Genomic DNA, 22293 nt, shown 5'->3' on the forward strand with positions numbered 1-22293 from the left:
ACACCACAAATGAATGGGTCATACAATGTGAAATCAGTATTTGTTTGTAACATCAGAAATCATTTGACATATTTGTCACATTAAATTAGAGAGTTCTTGAATGAAGAATATGCTAAAAATAATAAAATATTAAAGTGAACCAAACTCCTGGCTATAGTAGATTGGGCTACAGCAAGATGAATGGTCATGGTACCATTGGGACCAGGGAAGCACTGGGATTCCAGCCTGGTTGTGACCTTGTGAGAACACTATCCTATGTCTCAGGCTGCCTATTATTAGTTGCCCCTGGCCAAACAAAGCACTAATACTCTGGACAAACAGACTGCTCGCCTAGCTCAGCAGAGACATCGATATAACCCGTCTTCATCAGCTCCACATAAGAACGCCTACCAAAGCACTTTACCCCCCTGTCCTGCACTACTTTCATTAATTATGCCTCAAAAGCCCCCTTTTATCACCAACAAGGAAAGGTTTCATCACTGTCCACGATCTAAGACGTCTGATTGAAACGGTCACCATCCCTGCTAATGTTAGTACACACGGGCCTTAATAATTACAAAAATACCACAATAAGAATTATGACAAAGCAATACATATACAAATATCACATCATTATTGTTTTCATTATATCAAATTAGTTAGGAGACATATTTCCATTTTGAAAATTAAAAAAAAAAACACTCAATAGTTTCATTTGCAAAACATTTTCTACACTTATCTATACTTGGCATGTTTACTGATTCCATACAGCAGAATACATACAAGTTGTGAATTCTCTTGCTGTGCATTAAAACATTTAAAATAAGTGACCTATTGTGACTGAGCAAGGAACATAAACACATTCCTTACACTGAAATATACAATCAATAACTAATCAAAAGGACAATGTTAACATTTCTCTCAAAATATTAACATAGAAAATCCAACAGTGTCCTGCTTACTTGGCTAAAATAAACATATTCATGCATGCTACTTAATTCAAAAATAATACTATTTAATCAGACTGTAACATGGTACATCTGGAAATTAAACTTATGATCAAGGGACGGGAAATCACACTGTAGACATTTTTTTCCCTTGCCCCAGACTTTCCCCCTTTTTCGTTACCTTACAACCTTAATGACAACACTGTCATTTTCAATCAATTCAGCACAGGTCCAGAATCCATTTTTCAAACTTTATGACAGGTCTAATAGCTTCCACCTGTTTCTAGGATCCTGCCTGTTGACTGGCAAGTTCCCAGTAAAATGTGGAGATGGAGACAAAGACCTCTATTAGGTGCAGCCTGCCTCTACTGCTGTGAGGTCATTCAGGCATTAAATTAGATCCAGCTCAGAGGCAGCACACACACACACAGCCCAGCCACCCTCCCAACGGCAGAGTGAACCACTCTAACTTCTGTGTCGCCATGTAAGTGGCTACACTCATCAAGGGGCTCGCTCTCCTCACATACTCTCTTTGACTGATAAACCCACAGCGTGCAACCATACTTCCACATGCGCGAAAGGTAGACTGTGTGTGAATGTTGAGTTAAAGGCATTTCAATTCACTACTTAATCCATCTGGCAATGCTACACTAGGAACTCTACTATTGGCCAAAGCAACAGGGGAAAAAAAGAAAGCTACATTACCCCTCCAACAGGTCCATGGTAGTAGGGGTGACCTCGGTATAGAGCAGGGTACGACCAAGGGTGTGGGTGTGCAGGTGGTGGCTGTAGGCCTGCAGGTTGAACTGCTCTGACAAGAACTCTGGGGGTTCAGGGAGCACGGCAAGCACCCCCTCAGGCAAGTCCGTCTGGAGCTCTGCACTTGACAACAGCTTCAGACAGGTCTTTGGGGACCTCAGCATGCCCTCCTTGTCCATCTGGCTTTCTAGCCACTTTAAGAAGCGGCCTTTCAACTCCTGGGGAAGACAAACAACTATATATCATCTCAGATTGGTAAATGAAACTTTAGAATTTATCATATTCATAATTTACTAAACAAATGTATAAGGGACCATAAGTCAATCACTGAAAATATATCCAATGGCTGCATCTTAAAATGTTGAAAGAATCAAGAGCTGATTTGAAAACTTGTTTTTCCAACTTCAGCCATGCCAAAAAGAAGGGGAAAAAACCACTTCAATTTAATTAACAGGCATGTATAATCAATTACTATACAAGTTGGCTTCATTACATCGTTTTCCCCTGGGCAGTAGAGTTACTGGTCTTTTTCTGTCAAAGTTAATTAATCAACAAGGTCATATGCTTCTCGACAATTACTAATTTTTTAGTTTTCGGGAAAATGTTTGACAAATGTAATAGAAAGAATTAGCTCATCTTGTCAGAATGGCCCCTTAATCAAAAGTAAGGCTTAATTTGATACTTATATCATGCTGTTGATAGAAGGCATTGTAGTGTGTGTCCATGGAGATATATATTACACTATGTTGGACAAATGCTATATTCCTTGAACCGAATGTATTTGTGTAGTCCTGCAACTGGGTAACCCACAATTTTATTTTTGAAGAAAGAGTGAATGTTTCAAATTATGGATATTTTTAGGACTGAGTTTTGTAAGCATGTTTTAAAACTATGCAATGCAGATGTGCAATTTTATGTATGCTCTAAACTGACATGCTGTTAATTTTCAATACATAATGCAGATGCTCAGAAGTAGCACAACCGGTACACCAACATTGCATCAGTATTCTTGCAAAACAAGTGACTGATAAAATAAATGTATTCAAATAAAGTAGTGAGATTCATGGCCACTGTGTTTTATAACACCTTAAGTAAAGTGTTGAAACCAAGCATTAATCATAATGCCACAGCTAGTCACAGGACATGTCCATCTTGACTACTACTTCTGTAACCTATGTGATTTCCACACTATAATGACTCCAGAAAGAGACTAAAATAAAAAAGGTTGTTCTTCACACTGGGCTGTGACATGAGTGATGTGTTTGTTTAGTAAATCAGTTTACTGTATTTCTGGCTCTCACTGGGAAGGACTTTGTCTGACCTTAACACTTGAGGAAAGGTAGAGTAACGGTATGGATCTTTTAGAATAAATAACATGGCTACACTCCATCAAGAACAAATCTTGGCTGGCACCAGTCCATGGTCTGAGCAGTGGCTCTCCGCAAAATAAAATGAAGCACTCAAACCAAAGCTCTCACACCAACCTAAAGAACGCTAAATAAATGATCCATTTCAAGAAAGGTTGTGAAAGTGACTTGTGAACAGACATTCAAACGATAACAAATACCTGGAAGTGTCTTTGACACAGCGGATAATCATTGCAAAATTCTGGTAAACATTTAACCACATACAACACTAAGAGGAGCTGTGGACATTTTTATTTAAAATAGGTTTCCTTATATTTATAAAACCCTTGATATGCACTGACCAGTTTATGTCTTAGTTCCCCTAATAACAAGAGTGACCAAATAATCAGATGTTTTTTTTTTAAATAAATTATTAGAAGGCAACCCAACGCCGTTGATGTAAAAAAAAAAAAGCTGTAAAATACGATTAAATGAGTATAATGACGTGATTAGCTCAAATCTACACACAGCGCACATGGGACTAGTTAATCATTTAGAAGTTCTTGTGAGCATGCCCATCATTCTGTGCTTTGTGTCATGTTCAATAGGGATGGTAATGACCGCGGTGTCCCCTGAGGCCCACTCAGCTGTCCTTAACAAGTGAGATGGGCCTGGGCTTCCCTCAAACAAGAGGTGCCACGCTGAGTGGATCTCTCATTTTAAAGCAGTAAAATCTGTAGCACAACGAGTGGGTGAATATAAGCCAGGACAGATCTATAGCTAGTGCAGACGCTTAAAGGTGGAGTACATGATTAATGTTGATATTTTGTTCATAGACACTGTTTGATTTCTAATAATCAGAGCCAGGATTATGTACAAACATACTAAAAGGGACCGCTGGAGAGGCATATGAGTAATTTGTATTTAAGGCTTAGTTAGCTTTCTGACATGTATGACACTAAATTCAAAAGTCCTCAACTGTTAATGACACTGTGTTTCTGGCACAGGATGTTTTGTCTCATCAGTGCAGGACAGTGGACGGGCCTGAGGTCTAACAGAGGCGATGAACCTGTCTTGTGACTAGTGGGAAAGTTTGTGGCAAGACAAACAGGGTCTTGACAAATTTATGCGTGTAGTGGAGTTTCCCTGTGAGTGAGTGGTTCAATGGCTCAACAGAAGTACAGGCTCTCCTCTCTTCCTCTACGGGCAAGGTGCACAGAGCATGCTCTATTTGCCATAGCCCTCCATTTCCAACACAATCTGGAAGCAATCCCACAGGCAGTCTGCTTTCATCATTCAGGTGTTTGTTGTAACAAAGTGGCTGGGGCAAGGGTCAAATGTCATGCTCAAGTCCAAACAAACCTCTCGGCCACACTACTACAGTTTTTGACTTTCAGTAACACAATTGTTTGTGTCAAGCAAGGGAGGCCAACCAGGGCCAAGTGGGTGTACAAATGAGTAACTTAACTTGTCAAAGTCATTCAAGCACCACATTGTAAATGATCTCCTGGTTGTAAAACACAGAGAATCCGATGAAAAAAACTTCCTATTTTAATTTACTCTGCCATATTGTTACATCCACAGAAAATACTTTGAGATCATTTTATATTTGCAAGCTAAATCCATTTCTTACTCATCCTTCTGCAACTGAAGCAAAGGGATATGCAGTCTAGAAACCAGCATGGGACATGTTAAAAATCATGCTTCATTAGATAAGGTAAGAGAGTAAGGTAAGAAGCATGTAGACAGCCTGCCATCTAGTGGATATGGAAAACATAACAAGAGAACCATCACTGGAGTCCTGAGAACCTTTCATAGTAGGCTCCAGCAACTTCTAAATCTAAATCTAAAGGTCCAACTTGAAGTGACATGAGGAGAGGCGGTGATCAGAAGGATGGTTTGCATCACTGTCTGTCTTTATTCAGATTTTCCCATTTTTAGTAGTCATTTTATGCACCGAACTCTCCTTATTCAACAATGCCATCATTGATGACATTTATGCCCGACAGTTATACCAAACGAGATGAGCATGATTTCAGCATATTGCTCTGTGGGCCCCACAATATTTACATATTCACTAAAATCAGGCAAAGAAAAGTCACTGTTCAAAAGTTTGGGCCACTTATATCTGCATACATCTGCAAAAATATCTGCAATTTTAAGATTACTTTCGAAAATAATGACATGAATAGTTTTTATTTATCAAAAATGCACTAAACCAAAAAAATCTTATTCAAATAAATATATGGGGCAGCTAGAAAATAACTGACAAATGACTAAATGTTTGTGAAACAACTAAAGTGCCAAAAACTTCAGGACAGCACTGTACGTAATCTCAAGGCAAACAGCACCAAAACTGGGTCAGCTTCTACACTGAGGTTCTGTAACAGTGTGTGGTCTTAACATAGTACAGGGCATTGAATCTGCCACTTTCTGTTCCTCTTCTTCTCATAATCCACATCAAATACTGATTAACTCAGAGAGCACATTCCCAGCATACCTCTGGATTGACCACCAGTGGCAACAGGGCTATTTGAATATCAATGGGAGATCCAGAGCTTCAGTCATAATGGCTGAATTAAACACTGACTTCTAAGACTTATCAACTCCTCGCTGCTGACTATATTTGGCTGCATTCAGTCAGTACAATGCTATTCTTTACCCTTAGTGTTTGAAAATTCCACCTATATTTGTCTATGCAAATGTTTATTAATCTTTCCCATAACCAAACAATCCCAAACAAGCAGACGACTTTCAAAATAATTGGAGACATTGAACATGGAGCTTGACCAAGAATCATCAAAAGGCATAAAATGACAACGGCCGATTTTCCGATTTTGCACTTTAGATTTAGTCTTTGATCAAGGTTCATCATGTCCCAAAAGCAGAACAATGCTGAAACATCGGCAATTCAATTCATTCAGTTACTTCAAAGAATACCATCAACATGAGCTCAAGAACGGTGTGACTTTTCTGGCACCATCCCTCTTGCCAAAAAGTTCCATCAGTGTTCAAGTTGTAAAACAGAACCCTAATATAAATGTGAATGTATAAATATAGATACATTCAGATAGATACAGAAAGATAATACCTCACCAGCTCTCTAAGTAGAGAATTATATCTATATGCATCTGTGTGCACTGTCCTAAATTGGTGTACTTGGTGTTTTCAGGCAGTTTGTGATTTGAATCTGAACAGATATCATGCATAGACATAATTATATGCACAATTCTGCTGAAACTCTGAAATACATCAATTTAGAGTGCTTTCTAAAGAAACTAAACCTTTCAGAAACTAAAACTTTTGTGCCTCATGGTCCAAGAGACAAAATAATACCCAAAAATATTGAAAACAAGTCATGTTGTTAAGAGTATACATGTTCATGGGGAATGATGAGAAAGTAGTTTCATGTACCGGGCAGATGGAGAGGACATGCACAGGGCTGGGCGGTGGCACCTGGCTCAGCTCACAGCTCAGGCCCAGTGAGGTGAGGATCTCTGTTATTACCTCGTAGCGAAGGGCATTACTCTTCTTGAGCATGTCAAAGTCACCTGGGCTCTGCACGTGCTGTGAATCTGGGGCGGTCTCCAGACGAACCTGTTAATTTAAAAAGACATTGAATGAACCATATTTAAAAAAGGTACAAACCAACTCCTATATCCACTGCAGTGGTCATGCACAGTCGATTAGTTAATTAGAAGCTTAAAAGATAAAATCTCCGATTCAACAAATATAAAGCTCTTACTTTAGATGCCACTGTTATGAATGATAAATAGCCTTGTGCACTGTATTGTATTGTATTCAGCCAGTTAGCTTCCCAATTGGCCACCACCAGTCCAAAAAATGGAGTTCTAGGGTGCTCATTTTTGGCTACATTTTAAAGTAAAGCCAATTAGGTGGCAGATTAGTGGTGGACACAAGATCATGTCTATTCCAATGTCATGACTACGTGGATGTTTCCATGAGCTGAACGTTTTTAAACTGTGAATATCCACCAATCCGCATAGTTGACAAACTGTTGTGGCCGTCTGTAATGTGGCACCTAATTGGCTTTTTAGTAAGAATTATGGCCAGAAGTGCACTCCCATGAAACAGCATTTTTAAAGATAGCTCATAGACACATACTCTAAATATGCTACCCTAAATAAATTCTACTTTTGCTGGCCTAATAATTCTTCCTAACAAAATACCTATTCAGTAATGGAGAAAATTGAGCGTAGGCTAGTACCTGACACAACACAGCTTCCCCACCACATGCTCCATGTGTCACTCTGACAATCACCATGTCCTTGGCATCTCCGTGCAGCTCCCCCCAGAGCTCTACCTCACCAGTCACGCAGTCCGCTGGCTCCCGCACATACACGCTCCCACTGGCCAACACACTCAGCTCTAACTCTGTGCTGTCAGCTTTGGTGAAACCCAACCTGCAGATCTGATTTCTTTGGGTTTCCTTAACCACCAGATTAAGGCCTGCTGGAGAAAAGGTGGAGGAGAGACCCAAAATTTTCCCTCCCTTGTCCAGGTACGCCAGAAAGCGCTCTTGAAGCTGTGGGGTGAGGGCTTCATCTGCTGCTAGCACTAACAGCAACGTGTTCTCCAGCCACGGCTCGCTGAGGGCTTGCTGAGGCCTCAGTGGATAGAGTATATAGCTGTCAGTGTCTATGCATTCAGTAAGAAGGCAGTGGATCATGTCAAATCTTTCCATACAGCTCCCAGTATAAACGAGAACATTAGGGGGCTTTCCACTGACATTGACCCTTTTGCTCTGGCCAGCAAAGCTCTCCACTTCATCTGTGCCTTCATCGCTGTCCACATAGTCATAGTCATAGTCATGTGGGAGGTCTGGAATGTTCTCTATTGAAGCATACTTCACAGACAGGATGGTGCTGTGTTCCAGCTCCAGGCACTCATGGCAGCTGGATAGGTGGAGGTGGTGGTGGCCTTCCATGTGATGGTGTCCGGTTACAGGGCCTGTGGTTTGACCCTTACCATGAGAATCCCTACACTCCCCTTCACTGCTCCTCTGACCAGTGAGCTCCGAAGCAACAGAGAGGTTCACGCTACTCTTTCTGCGTGCCAGTTCTGAGCCCTGTGTGATGCCTTCCGCTTCCTTCTCTCTTGGTGACGGTCCTGAGAGTACTATTGCAGTGGTAGGATTTAAAGGAAGAAGCTGGACTTTCTGTTCAGTCTGGTTGCTGTTCAATGATTGTTTCTTCTCAATAAGTTCCCTGAGGGTGGATTCTTGAAGCAGAACAGCTAGGGAAAGGAAGAAAAACAGATGTAATCTATGGGTATATGCTTTAGGGAAAAATAAGGTAATTGGATGATTAACATGGAACTTACAGACTATTTTTTCTGGAACAAGACCATTTTCCATCTGAAGCCGATCTTCCATAAACGCCACCCCTAAGCGGCTAAAGTTATCCACACTTGTCTCAGCTACAGCCCTGAAGGGCAGCCCAGGGCTGCAGGCCAACGGATGGCAGTAATCAGACCACTTTAGCACCTAACACAAAAAGGACAAGAAGCGATGCAAGAGATTAAGTATCAATAAAACTTCTTTGATTTTTAATTAGTAAAGCAACAATATGAACTCCAATCAACAATGTTACCTTATATCTGTGAGCATGTGTGCAGTGAGGCAGAGGTTCTTTCCTCTTAATGTACAGATTCTAATATTGGATGTTAATCATTATTAGAATTAATATTATATGTATCTCAATTACACATGTTTCTGCTGTGGTTTTTCCAACATTTCACTCTATTCTATATCTCTTTCACTTTGACAACTGAATTGAATCATTAATATTTGAGCTATTAATATTGATATTAGAGCTCAAATATGAGGATGATGAGAAATTTGATGTTTGAAATAATTCATTCTTAACGTTCATAACAGTTCATTTGTTTTTGTGTGTAAGACTGAGCATTTATATTGTACAACATTATTTATCTTTGATAAATTGCTATATGATTGGTTTAAGAAAGCACATATTGATTGTTGCAATTTGAACATAATCTGTCGAGAGTGATACTAGTTTACACACAAAAGCCACAACTGGGCACTTTACAATAACTATTCCTCTTTCTCTTTCAAGTTCCAGGGCAATGGCCATTATGGTTACATATGGTTAAAGTAGCCTCCTCTGAAATCAGACTCTGTTCTGGTCATTTTTTAAACACGTTTCTGAACTGTAAGGACAAAGAGGAATGGTGGTGGTTTTGACTGAGCTTGTCCCAAAAATGGTTGGGTCACTGGGGTCTACTACAAAGATTTTATGAGACATAGCCAATTATAAGTAAAACATAAGATGAATACTTTTTTATTTGAATTAAGAGACTGGCCCCCATTAGGTCGCGATGTGGCCTCTATGATGAAAGCAATGTTCTCTATCCTTGGGCGACAGAACAGGGAAGATCCTATTAAGAGAGTCCACTTGCTGAGGTCATCACAAGCCTACAAATAACACCAATAGCATACAAACACATAAGGATATCAATCATTTGTAAAGACAACGCATGTTTTTTTTTCTCATCAGATGACCTCTTACTTTAAGAAACAACATCTAGGGCAAATGACACTGAAGGAGTTAGTGTTTAAATTTAACAGAATAACATTTCCGTAACATTTCTGTTCTGCAACATTTAGGCCTATGACCAAACTGGTTAGCCAACTCCGCTTCACTGAGTGCTAGCACGCGTTCTGTCACATTCTGCATGCGATTCACATCAGTAATCGCCATGGACTTGGATTTGATTGGCTAAGACCACTGATAGTTGAGCTAGCTAGCTCGCTAGCCACACGTATAACATTATCAATTATAACAAAATGTCACCTGTGGTTCGGTTATATATATAGCCTTGTTTCCCAGCTTAAGGAAAACCTGCGTGTCTTCTGGTAAGGTTGACTCGCGTTGCTTGGATGTTTGGTCCTCCGTTTGACACTTGTCTGGCTTAACAGCACAAAATGTGAAACTGCTGAGGTTACTGCTCCCGCACAGTCTTTGTACAGTCCTGCGAATGACGGGCGTATAAAACTTCTGAAAACGCACCCAGAGGTAGACGTAACACAGCGTTATAAGCATTTTCAGTTACATTCGGAGAATGAAAAGGGAACCCATGATAACCCTGATAACGGGTTGTGCGTTGAACTCCACTTCCTTGTTATTCACTCTACGTCACTGTCTACTCATTACGTCCATTCTTCTGATGATTCTGGTCTTGTTTAGTTGCGCATTCATTACTGCCACCGTCAGTGTAGGAGTAGTCACATCACCACCATGCACACCAAAGTCCAAACTAAAACGCCAGGGAACACTTACTGATTACAATGAATGTAATATACACACCATTATAGGCTATTACAAGGGGTGTTCATACGCCCATGCTTTTTCTATAGCCTACATCGTTACAAATTGCTTAATCTGGCCATTGCAACATATCAACCTTATATAATTGCCATCTTAAACTATGGCAAGCTTGCCTATAGGAGTTGCGAGACGGATCTCAGCTTCACATCATGAATCGAATGGAGAATGGTAGCCTATTAAAGACAGGAATGATTGTTTGAAGCACTAAGGAAGGTGATTGGCTATATAGAGTAAAGTATTGAAGTCAGCCAATTGAGCCACAAAATGGATTGCAGGACTGATCTCATGGCCATGCTGCCTTCCTGATGTTCAACTTCTTGAATGTATCTCTCTCCTTATCTTCCTTGATGCAGAAGGATGACACTGAGTGGGAGTATGAGGGATATATAAAAATAGAGAGTATTTCCTGGTTGAAATACCAGTGCATAGTGGTTGCTCCGATGTTGCTACTTGCTAGGTTAATTGAAGTGGTTGCTAAGGTGTTGCTAGATGTTTCTATACTAATACATGGGAGGAAATATATCAGATAACACATGACGGAAAGTAAAGAGAACATCTATACGTAATCTCTATGGACTTGTGTAAGATGCTCTTAAAACTTAGCAAATAATAAAAGGATACACATTATAATTTATTATGGAAAAATATATTTTTATATATATATATATACACACATGTCATTCATCTACTGACAAATAAAACATACGGTTTATTTCACTAATGGACACATCCTTCAGTCTTGGTGTAGATCCTCTTGAACAGCAGTCTTTTTGTTGACCTTTGGCATAGGAATCTAAAAGAAGGAAATCATCACTGAATGAAGAATACAATATTTTTCCAATGTTTACAATGAAAAAGGGACAGATGCACCAATCTCTGCACATTTCTGGAAATGTATTCTCTCATGGAAGATGGACTGAAACCATAGTTATCCCAGAACTAACCTGCGTTTAGGCCATACAGTTGTGTGATTATTTCCATGTAAAGGAAAATGCAAGCTTTTCATTTCTTAAATCTTTTCACAACATGGGCAGTTTGAGCAGGGATCAGAAACGCTTCAAAGAACGAAAACCGGAAACAAACACAATTTTTGAACATAACCAAAAACGGAAACAAAACCAATTTCACTTGTTCCGGAGTGAAAATGCTATTTTGTATTTTAGATAACCACTTAATAACAGTATTTTTTGTTCCGATTAACCTTTCTTTGAATATTATTCAAAAGTCCATAGGCTTGGAAAGTCACCTGCCCAGATATTGTTCCCCAGACCCCTTATGGGATGAATTTAGTCAGATTTTATGAATCAGTGTCCTACTAGTTGATAAAAAGGATTTATCCAACACTATCTAACTGCCTTTTTGTATGTAGCCTAAATTACTGAAACATTGTGTGAAATAACAGACTACCAGAGACACTAGGAAAGTATGTATAGGCCTGTCATGCAGTTGGTAGCACCACAGATAGGTTAGGCTATTACAGGGCTTAAAGCAAGGACATTTTCTGTGCCTGAAATTAGGCATTCAGACATTTTTGAAGATCTAATATTAGGCTATTTGCCTACTTTCAAATCTCGCTCCACGCAAATTCAGAATATTGTGGAAAAGACTCAACAGCCCTCTGCAAACCGCTGGCACCACCAGCAGGGGAACACTGCTCAGCAGAAACAAAGAAACTGGCATAGAGGTCCTAAGAAGCCTAAGGCGCTGGCGACATCTCAGTCTTCCTGACTGGAGTGGTACCGGCATGGAACGCTCCTCCCATGCCCAACAGGCAAAATGGGAGGAGCTTATAGAGTCTCCCTGGGTCACCTTCACGTGTCTTACAAGCAAAAGACCTCAAGGACCAGTACATCTGGATTACAGGAAGTTCCTATGCTTTGCATTCAACGGGGTAGCATACAAGTACCTGGTGCTTCCGTTTGGCCTATCGTTAGCTCTTCGGACGTTCACAAAATGTATGGATGCTGTCTTGGCTCCTCTAACATCACAGGGCTAAATTACACTACACGACTGGCTGCTGTGCTCCCTGTCTCAGGAGCAAGCAGCAATAGATACATCATTCTCAGCCAAATATCAGAACTAGGCTGTCAGAACTATTCACTCTCTAGCTCACAGCCTCCTACTGTGGACACATCAGAATCTGGCATCTTTGAGGGCAATACACATTCCAGGTGTTCTCAACACAGCAGCGGGCATGCTGTCCAATAACGGCCCCCTGGAGGGAGAATGGAAATTACACCCCAGGATGGCGCATCACCTGTGGGACATGTATGGGGAGGCAGAAGTAGACCTGTTTGCCTGTGCAGAAAACGCATAGTGTCCACTGTGGTTTTCAATGTCCAATCCTACGGGTCCACTCGGTCTGGACGCCTTAGCCCACGAGTGGCCGAGGATGAGACTTTATGCATTTCCCCCCTTTCCACTGACTCCAGCAACCCTAGACAGGGTCAGGGAGGCAGGTCTGCAGCTCCTTCTTATAGCTCCAAAGTGGCCCAGGCGCCCCTGGTACGGGACACTGCTGTCACTCGTAGTGGGGACACCAAACGGATCCAGTGTGAAGGCAACCTAAGAAAACACACCCAGGCTGCTTCTGCCAAATTTCTACCACCAACGATATTGCCAGTATACGATATTGCTAAATAGAAGCTAGTGTCTATGACATAAACGGACCCAGGTCCTCAAACAAAAATGTAATGTGAACAGAGACCAGCTGGGTCAGGGCTAGGGGGGAGTAATCACATTCGGTATGGTCCATTTAAACGGATCCAGTGTGAAGGCAACCTAAGAAAACACACCCAGGCTGCTTCTGCCAAATTTCTACCACCAAACTATTGTTTCGTAGTAATGAAAACTGATACACATTCTAAGAAATAAAAAAAGATTAATGTTGAAAAATCCTTACCTGTGATGTTATCAACTGAACAGAGTGGAGCTGTGTTTATCATGTTGATCCCAAACAAAAGGATTAAAGAGAATGTCAAACCAACCAGGAGATAAACTGGCACAGCAAGTGCCCAGTACCTAATAAAATTGGAAAACCAAACACAAGAGATTTTTGCAATATGACACACCATACCACATGCTGAAATCAACATAATGTTTAAACACAATGGTCTTAGTTTGAGAGTGAAAAAAATATTCACATTTCCCTCAATAAAAAAATTAGCAAATTCAGAAAAACACTTATGATTAAGACTTTTGTCATCCGACCACTACATTCGTGTTAGACTTACTTCTGTGGCCAGTATGTTAATCCAACTGAATGGAGCCAAGCTTCTGGAACGTATGCCCACACTAAATACAAAACTAAACAAAATAAAATTAATGACAGGCAGACAATACTAAATTAGAAATGGGTCTGTTACAGGCTAGTGAGGCTACACTGTCAAAATGTTGCCTAAATGGAACAACAGAATATTTATTTCCGTCCCCATCTTTTCAAGCAGAATTACAAGTCAATACAATATTTTTATTACCCACTAGGCATTGGGCTATTTCAAAACATCTGTGACAGGACATCAACATGTTCATGTCTGTGCATATATCTTAACTGGAACTTACAAAATCCAAACTGTGAGCCCAAGAAAAGCACATATCCATAGATGGCCCTTTCTGGGAGAGGGGATGGTGAGTTCGCTACCATATTCTGAAAACATGTACAACACATTAAAATAGTTCTCATCCAAAACACATTGGAGGCATGTATACGAAAACAAATTTGGACACACACTATGTTCGTGCTTTTCATGCGCTATACAGGCTACGTAGTGGGACTAATATTTTGAAACATCCCTCTGTCTCCCTTACCCTTATTTCCCCTGGAAATCCTCTACCAAGCAGTGTGCTAGCAGGCTAGCTAGAAAGCAAAGCCTATGTGCGCCACGGGTCAACGTTGCACAAATAAGTTGAATATAGTTCATTTCACCGCGAGGTACAGACCTAACATGTAAAAGTATTAAATAATTCGACAAATGGACAGTTGATCGTTCAACGAAACAGCTGAATGCAGTAATCAGTGAATGCAAATGTGCGTGCTACCAGAGCCCGTTCTCTACTACATTTAACGCTAGTGGAATAGTAGGCTATAGTCCTACAAACAAGGAAGGACTATGTTTGGGAGTAGGCCTACCTTGTGTGGTCGTTTTGTTGGTAGACTAAAGATGCATTCCGTTAGCAAGCGTAAATCTTAGGCGAACTTGGCAAGGATTGTTCTTTTACTGTCAATGATAGACTACAGCCTTTTGCTCAACTTCCGGTCACGTTGGTATAGTGTACCAAAATAATGTAACATGTAGCCTACCAAAATAAAACTCACCAAGTTTACATGATAGCCTATGGACTAAAATAACTAATCTTACAACTAATCTTACAAATGTACGTTTTTGTTATTTCAACTTAATAAAATGGGTTTACATTTCTAAAATGTGATTATCTGTGAATGTCTTTTTCTAGCCTGGAAAATCCAGACCCTGGTAATCTAGAAAGATTGAGGGTGTGTCTCGCAGAGACAATTCCATTGTGCTCTCGCGAGAACTCTGGATTTTCAGGGTAGTCTTTTTCTTCAATGCTTTATTGAATTTAAATTAAGATCAAGATTTGCATTCGCATAGTTAAAGAAAACAATATGTGTCCCATTACACAAAATAAATTAATAAAGAAACAAAATTAAACAAACAGTAACACTTTATTTCAGCGAACAAATACATAACTAATAGGCCTATGTGTAGCCTATTAGTGCTCAATAAGGTCTTTATTAAGCATCATTAGCCTACACATCTTCATCGAACATTTTTTTTATTCTTACTCAATAAGTTTTAGAGAATTATTACAACATTATTAAACATTTATAGTCTTTGCCTTAAGTCATTGCCTTGTTATTATTCTGTCACTATAAGTCACATATTCAGACAGTGAATTAGGAGTATATACATAGATATAAACTCTCTATTTTGATCCATAAGCCTACCTGTATCTATAACCTTAAATCAGGACCAATTGCTTAAGGATTTACCAAGAATAAATGACCTATTGAGTAATAAGACACTGCTCAATAAAGACCTAATAAATGTGCAGTGGTGCTTAAGACAGACCTTGTGTTTGCTAAAATAAAGGGTTAGTCTAAACAAATAAAAACGTGTTAAATGTTGTCTTGTGCCCTGAGTTACCCAACTTGATGTCACGATCATGCTCTGCAATCACGGTGGCCTCTAAAAAGAGAGGAAATTCACTCCCATTACAAATCTGGCAATACATACCTACCTAATTAAAACTACAAATAGAAACAACAGCGTTCCCTGTACAACTAGTGGTGAACCCAGACAAACTTGTTTGCAATTTGAATTTGCTTTGCAGGTCACCTGAAAAGGATCCTGTTGACTAGCCTGGAAAATCCAGACCCCTGGTAATCTAGAAAGATTAAGGGTCTGGCCATGAACAATGTAATGGCCCAACTCGAGGGGCGGCAACAAGCATGGATTCAAAAATCTCACTGCACTCAATTGGATAACACTAGACATGTTTACTCTAAATGATTTCAGACTTCGACGCAATCGGATAACACTACGACCAATATTTACTGTCCTCCAATGTTGCAGCACTGACTTCATCAGTTTAGTTGGTTCCCCGGGATTCAAGGGGGAAAAGTAACGTGCATCATTGCTCATTTCCAGAGTGTCTCGCAGAGACAATTCAATTGTGCTCTTGCAAGAACTCTGGATTTCCAGGGTACCTGTTGACACCTGTTTTGTACGACTTCCAGGGGCGTATCCAGCCGTAAAATTAAACTTAAATTGATGCATTAAACTCTTACTTAATTGTTTCAGAAGTGGAGCAAACACATTTTTCTTGTAAACATAGGTTTTAAATGCAGAGTACTCAATTTCAAAGAAAATGTACGTGCATATCTGTTTAACCCTGTCACCATCAGCACAACCATGTGTTGAATGCACGCAATTGTTATTTGAGTTTTTGGTGATTCGCAAGCAGGCGTCAGCAGGATCATTTCCAGACTGACCTACAGAGTAAACTCAAATTTGCTAACAGGTTCGTCTGGGTTCACCCAGGCTCATTACTCAGTGAAATTGATTAATTCATTATCTCACTCCTTACATCACCCAGGTGGTGGTGGTTAGTGAGGTCCACTGTGAAGCACTATATAAATGCAATGTGTTGTTGTTTTAAAAATGGGTGCAGGCATTTATATTTTCAGAAGTGAGCATCCTAAATATAAGGCCAATGATATTAATCTCACACCTCATCACCATGTCATAATACTTTAAATATAGCCGATCAAACAGGCAAAACTGAGTAATTTGACATGCCAATATTGCGTCCATATGACAATATTGTGTATATATTTGACAATATTGTGTCCATGTCATTTTGTACATTGTACCAGTGAGTAAACTGAAGGACTGTTCTGCCTCACTAAGACAAGTCTGCAACAACAGACTTTGGGGACACCCAAATGAATATCTATATCTGCAATGCACTAGTATTGCACATGGGGTGTGCTTCCCAAAACCAGTTGCTAACCTGTTAGCAACTTAGTTGGTTGGCAATGGGAAATTGCATCGCAACCAACAAAGTTGCTAACTTAGTTATCAACTATGGTTTTGGGAAACGGACCCCAGTACTATTATTTATGCAGCAGTCATATTACCACTATGCAGTATGTATTGTATTTTTATCTGTATCTGTATTTTTATGTGTGCCATTTCAATGTATGCCAGTGTGTGTAGCCTAGTGTCTGTATTAGAGCTTAGATCGGGCCCAAAAATAATCCAGCCCAACCCTACCCGAGCCCGTACATGTTTTGTCTGAGCCCAGTCTGGCTGGGCATGATCTAATCTGTATTTATAGCTATGCATGTCTGTGTATGTATGTATGTATGTATGTATGTGTATGTATGTATGTATGTTGTGTGGTATGTCTAGATTTGTACAATATGTGTGCGTGTGTGTATAGAGAGAGAGAGAGAGAGAAGTGTGATACGTGTCACATCTAAACTCTTTGGTTTAAATGGATAAGGCAAATCTTTGATGACTAGGTTCAGGCAATCTTTTCAGGCACTTTGCTAACTATTTTTGCTAGACTGTTTAGAATGGAAGAGTATAGGCCTAGAAGTAATGCAACGAGCTAATAGGAATGTGATTCTCTTTTAATGAAGACGCTACCACCAGGGGATGGTCTATTACTTTCCTCGACGGTCTTCACTCCGTTGCAGGTGGTGGCGGTAAAGCAAAAGAAAGTTTGTAACCCAAACTCATCAACGGATGAAGTATACGAAGAAGGAAAGGAGGAGCTCATAGTTTGTATGTTTATCTAATTTGTAGATATCTTTATCGATACTTTATGCTTTACACGTAGGTGAGCTGGCTGTCTTAAATACGTGAGTGTGATTAGCTTCTACTGCCTCCTTATCCAATGCGTCAGGTTTTCAATCGTTGTTGATGGAACAAAAGTTAGCTAATGTTCTAATGCCTCAATTCTGAAAAACTAAAAACGTTAAACAAATTCAACACGTGGCTAACCAGTGTCTAGTTGAATGTCACTACACCCGACTGTAACGTTAAAGTTAGTTAACAGTGAAGCACATTGGATATTTGATAGTCACCGATTAAACAACGTAGTTCATCAACATGGCTGATGCATGTGTCTTGCTAGCTAATGTTAACTTCCCACGTCATCAAAGTTAATGAAGGAGGTGTGGTGGTTAACGATAAAACGGAATCTTTGGCTTTGACAAAGAAGGATTTATAAGGGTCTAATCACTGTAGTTGGAAAACACCAACTATCCAGCTTCGATGGATAGCTACAAAGAAGAAATTCAACTGAAAAGCGATCGCCCACCTCCGCAATTCCTCAGGTTCCGGAAGTAAATTTCCCCTTTGGAAAAATCTGAATACAGGTTTAGGCCTTCCCAAGGGCCCCGTTAACTCGTACGGGCAACAAAACTGCCGGTGGGTTTTCCTGAAGCTCGGGGCTGTGTAGGCAGTGGCACTGAAGGGAGATTGACAGGTCAACAACCAATCACTGCTGTTCACTAGCAGTGGAGGGCAGTTAGCTAGCTTCGACCAGCATGTCGAAAAATCACAAAAAAACATATATATTATATATATAATATTATATATTATTTTTTGTCCATATCGCCCACCCCTAGATGGCATCCTTCGTGCTCCTGTTCTGACGGTGGGCGAATTGGAAGGGGTCCAGTGTGAGTGGTATGCAGGTCTTGAGTTGGGCAGTGGAGTGTTTTGGCACCGGCACGATGGAGGTGGTTTTAAAGCATGCGGGGAGAGCTGCCTGGGCTAAATATGTCAGTCCAAACCTCAGTTAGCTGCACAGCACAGGCCCTGAGGATGCGTCCGGAGATTCCATCAGGACCAGCAGCCTTACGTGCACACATCGATGAGGGAGAGTGTAAGGGGCTGGTGTTCTGCAGACGTCAGAGCCTTGATGGCCACCACCTTGTCAAAGCGGCCATAGAAGTGGTTCAGCTCATCAGCCAAAGAGGTGTCGTGGTAGGGGGTGGAGTTAGTAGTTTTGTAGTCTGTGATGGCCTGGATGCCTTGCTACATGAAGCAGGGGTCAGAGTTGTTCTTGAAGTGATCCTCGATCCTTAGCTTGTGGGAAAGTGGGAGGGAAAGTGGGAATCTGTTTGAGGGTGGTGACACTTGATGTTGGAGTTGATACAGTCCAGAACAGAGGAGGCGTATGAGTCAATGTTCGTGTGGAGTCAGGGGTGGCCTGAGTGGTAAACACTATCCAGTTTCAGTGTTTACAATATGCTGCTGAAAGTGCAGAGTCAGCTCCCTCTGGCCAAATTTTGACTGTCCTCACTTTGGGTTTCGCACGTTTGATGAGTGCTGAGTACTTGGGCAGTAGAAACAATGACTGGTGATCAGAGTGTCCTAGGTGGGGCAGGGGAACGGCTTTGTATGCCTAAGCGATGTTAGTGTAGGCATGGTCCAAAGTCTTGTCTCCTCTAGTGGGGCATGATCTATTTTGATGGAATTTAGACCAAACAGTCTGAGTGGTTGAAGTGACCTGCAGCAATGTAGGCTGCCATGGTGTTCACTTAATCATAATGTAATTTGCCATATGTTTACTATCTTTTTGCCGTCCAGCATGGCGCCGTCACATGACAAAGTCACGTGTCTGCCAAATATACAATAAGGGAGACCCTGAAAAACACCAGTGTTGACACCAGGATTGGAATTTCACGGCAGCCTATGGCCTATCAAAATAATCTTAGAATTCACAGCGCAAATTAATTTTTTAAAGTTACAGCGCAGCTGCTTACCACAGCTACTTACCACAGATATGACAGACATCACATGTATCACATCACATGAAAGAGCTTTTTCTCAGCTTTTAAACAATGTTAGCCGCTAGTTGTTGTGGTAAATGGTTTGTGAGAAAACTAGATGTACCGCATAGCGGTACAAAATATGACCGCCGCTCAGTCCTGTACATCCGTTCCGCGAAAATAAATCACACTTCAATTTGTCTCCATATTTTACTCCATCCCCCACTCTTGAAACTTTTGTGTATGCTTGTTTGGCATGCCTGAGTGTGTGTGTGCGGCTGCACAGAAAGTACCCTACTGGTGCTGAAAAGGTGAATAGATTGTAGAATAGCCAAAGAAGATGTAGAATTGTTATAAAACCTTTAAAATCTCTAAACAATCACAAGTAGGGCAGTTCATCACAGTTCATCCATTGCAACTGGATTGATGAAAGGTCACTTACACCTGTAGGCTACATTGTATTTGGGAAAAGCAAAAGGTATCAGCATAATGTTATTTATTTATTTATTTTTATGTATTTATAAACAAAAACATCTCTGTCAGTTCCATGTCCGTTTTCAACAGCTATCAAAAACAAAGGTCATTTTGGATGGATGGATTTTTTGTGAATGTTTCTTCTTCTACATAAGATTTTAGTCATCTTTAGTTCATGTAATACTTTATTGTCAATGCACAAATTAAGTAACAGTAGTCTGAAACGTTATTGTTAATGCACAAATTAAGTAACAGTAGCCTAGTCTGAAACGAAATGCTGTTTTACATCTAACCAGTGGTGCAAATAACTGACATGTCCAAATGGGCCTTGATGAAATGCGCCGCTAGACTGTTCATACACATTTTAACGGGCCAAAGTTGAAGAGCTTTTGTCCGTTATTGTTAGTGCAAATATAGGCTGATTCATGTTCCCTTGCATTGTTTAACTGAGGTCCATGGCTAGTCTGGCTTTCATCAGACCAAGCTCAATCTTTTAAGAAATCAAAAAATAAATAGCGGGCAGATCAGGCTGGGTTCACCCAGCATAGTCCATAGGCACCGATATTGTTTAATTTTCCGATTGAGATATAAACGCTCTGGCTATTCTAAATGCAAAAATGCATCAGGGAGTTATGACAAAACGGTAACTAACAAACTAGATCCTAATAGAAAGTTGTTAGCTTCCCTAAGCTACAGGTAGGATTATAAGGTAGGCCTATTGACAACATAAATTGTCAATAGGCTATGCTGGCGACACAAATAAAATCTCCTTTGAAACCAATGGCTTACGCCTTACAGTATCAAGCCGGACTTAAACTGTCATATCGTGGTGAAAAGTTGTAATAACATTCACGCAGCTCCATGAGTCAAGGAAAGCGCGAATGAAGTAGCCACTTCTAAATGGGACCCACTACACAGTAGCTTAAGGTGTTTTGCTAAAGCAGCCATAATGAAATGAAGGTGTCATTGTTTGGATACTTCACACACACGTGCTTTTTTAATTTCACAGACTACAACTACCAAGCTGTAATCAAAGCACATCGATTCCCCTCTCACACCCTGCACGCACTTAAAACAAAATAAACAGGCGCCTCAGTCTCACGCATGTATAGGCAAAACTGTATCGGACCGGTGTAACGTTGGTAAATCTTCCATTGCACAGAATGATTTTGTAGCACGTGCAATAAATGACAGTCGAAAGATACAAACAGTGCTGCTATACATTTGCTTGGTATAACCGCATTTATAGTTTTCTACAAATGCAATAAATCAAATGCCTCCATCACTCAACCAACGCTTAACGGTAACATTACCTAGGTCCTTATTGATATTACAAGATTAACGCATCTCCTGCAGTAAAACCAAGCATGTCCGATAAACATCCTCAGATTTATTTCGCTTCAAGAAGAAATGGGAATTACACTTCATGTGAACATCGCCCTATCCTTATTAGATGTTCGCTGCGGTAAATTACAGTCCTTGTATGAAGCGTCCATTGTTTTTCCAACCCACTTTTAACTTCCAACAAAATTACGCCTCACTGCAACGATCGCCATCTAGTGGACAAACGACTACTTCTCGCCAATACTGAAAATGCAGCCATGATGATGATGATGAATATTTATTTTGGCTTTCTTTTAATCCTACTGATTTTCATTTTTTACCGGGGCAAATCACAAATGAGTGATTATGAGCCAGGTTGATGTGGGCCCTTGAGACCAACATACCATAAAAGATTCACAGAGAACTGTGTCTGCCCTACCCTCCTTTTGGGGATCCAGTCCAGCGGGGGGCTGCAGATGAAAACGAAAAAATGACGGTTCCATGCTATCCATGTGGGGGTACATGCTCACCAAGTTTTGTGTACCCCGGTCTTTCAGTGTCCGGGAATCCTTGTTGGTGTATGCGTCACTAAATGTACACATAAATTATTTTATTGTAAGGCCCCCATGAACGAAAGTACACAAAACTTGGCATGCATTCAGAGGGTGTCATAATGATCCTACACTTTTAATTTCGTGCAGTTTTGACCTTGTCAGCCAGAGATATTGAGATGAAAACACCTAATTTTTGCTTTTTAATTTTTAACTAGGTAGCTTATACATGAA

General features: G+C 40.4%; 3 protein-coding genes across 8 annotated transcripts in view; 1 reads left to right on the top strand and 2 right to left on the bottom strand.

Annotated features, from left to right (window-relative positions):
• The window catches only part of hlcs (holocarboxylase synthetase (biotin-(proprionyl-CoA-carboxylase (ATP-hydrolysing)) ligase)), a 22581-nt gene extending 12332 nt beyond the window's left edge, over positions 1-10249 (bottom strand). The window contains exons 1-6 of one of the 2 annotated variants that reach the window (XM_048231944.1): positions 9868-10249; positions 9351-9488; positions 8375-8537; positions 7260-8287; positions 6446-6628; positions 1632-1903 (exon numbers count right to left, since the gene is read on the bottom strand). In XM_048231944.1, the coding sequence (XP_048087901.1) occupies positions 1632-1903; positions 6446-6628; positions 7260-8287; positions 8375-8537; positions 9351-9488; positions 9868-10116 (2033 nt within the window). In that variant the 5' untranslated portion in view covers positions 10117-10249. The remainder of the gene's footprint in view (positions 1-1631; positions 1904-6445; positions 6629-7259; positions 8288-8374; positions 8538-9350; positions 9489-9867) is intronic. The other variant, XM_048231951.1, reaches the window with a different exon arrangement.
• A 363-nt stretch (positions 10250-10612) lies between these two features.
• LOC125286723 (phosphatidylinositol glycan anchor biosynthesis, class P) lies at positions 10613-14739 on the bottom strand. Of its 2 annotated transcripts, XM_048231964.1 has the most exons (6): positions 14531-14739; positions 13963-14047; positions 13635-13707; positions 13304-13422; positions 11108-11194; positions 10613-10764 (listed from the first exon to the last, which is right to left on the bottom strand). In XM_048231964.1, exons 2-6 carry the CDS (start codon positions 14042-14044, stop codon positions 10685-10687), a joined length of 441 nt encoding a protein of 146 aa, XP_048087921.1. In that variant the 5' UTR covers positions 14045-14047; positions 14531-14739; the 3' UTR covers positions 10613-10684. The 2 variants fall into 2 exon arrangements, with proteins under 2 accessions (XP_048087921.1, XP_048087926.1); XM_048231969.1 differs by lacking the exon at positions 10613-10764 and having other exon boundaries at positions 11070-11194; positions 14531-14736.
• Positions 14740-17615: 2876 nt separating this feature from the next.
• Positions 17616-22293, top strand: part of ttc3 (tetratricopeptide repeat domain 3) — a 46413-nt gene continuing 41735 nt past the window's right edge. For 2 of the 4 annotated variants that reach the window (XM_048234058.1, XM_048234073.1), the window contains exon 1: positions 17617-17714. The gene's annotated coding sequence lies outside the window, so the exon portion shown is untranslated. Of the gene's footprint in view, positions 17792-22293 lie in introns of all 4 variants that reach the window. The other 2 variants (XM_048234077.1, XM_048234067.1) reach the window with 2 other exon arrangements.

The sequence above is a fragment of the Alosa alosa genome, chromosome 2 (assembly GCF_017589495.1).
Source record: "Alosa alosa isolate M-15738 ecotype Scorff River chromosome 2, AALO_Geno_1.1, whole genome shotgun sequence".
Classification (NCBI taxonomy): Eukaryota; Metazoa; Chordata; class Actinopteri; order Clupeiformes; family Clupeidae; genus Alosa; species Alosa alosa.

Bases quoted from the DNA above. Each gene is read 5' to 3' on its own strand.
- LOC125286723 (XM_048231964.1), bottom strand. From the start codon at position 14,044: ATGGTAGCGAACTCACCATCCCCTCTCCCAGAAAGGGCCATCTATGGA. The intron at 13,708-13,962 runs GTAAGTTCCAGT...TATTTTGTTTAG, and splicing joins GGGCTCACAGTTTGGATTTT to TTTTGTATTTAGTGTGGGCA. The intron at 13,423-13,634 runs GTAAGTCTAACA...CAATTTTATTAG, and splicing joins TTAACATACTGGCCACAGAA to GTACTGGGCACTTGCTGTGC.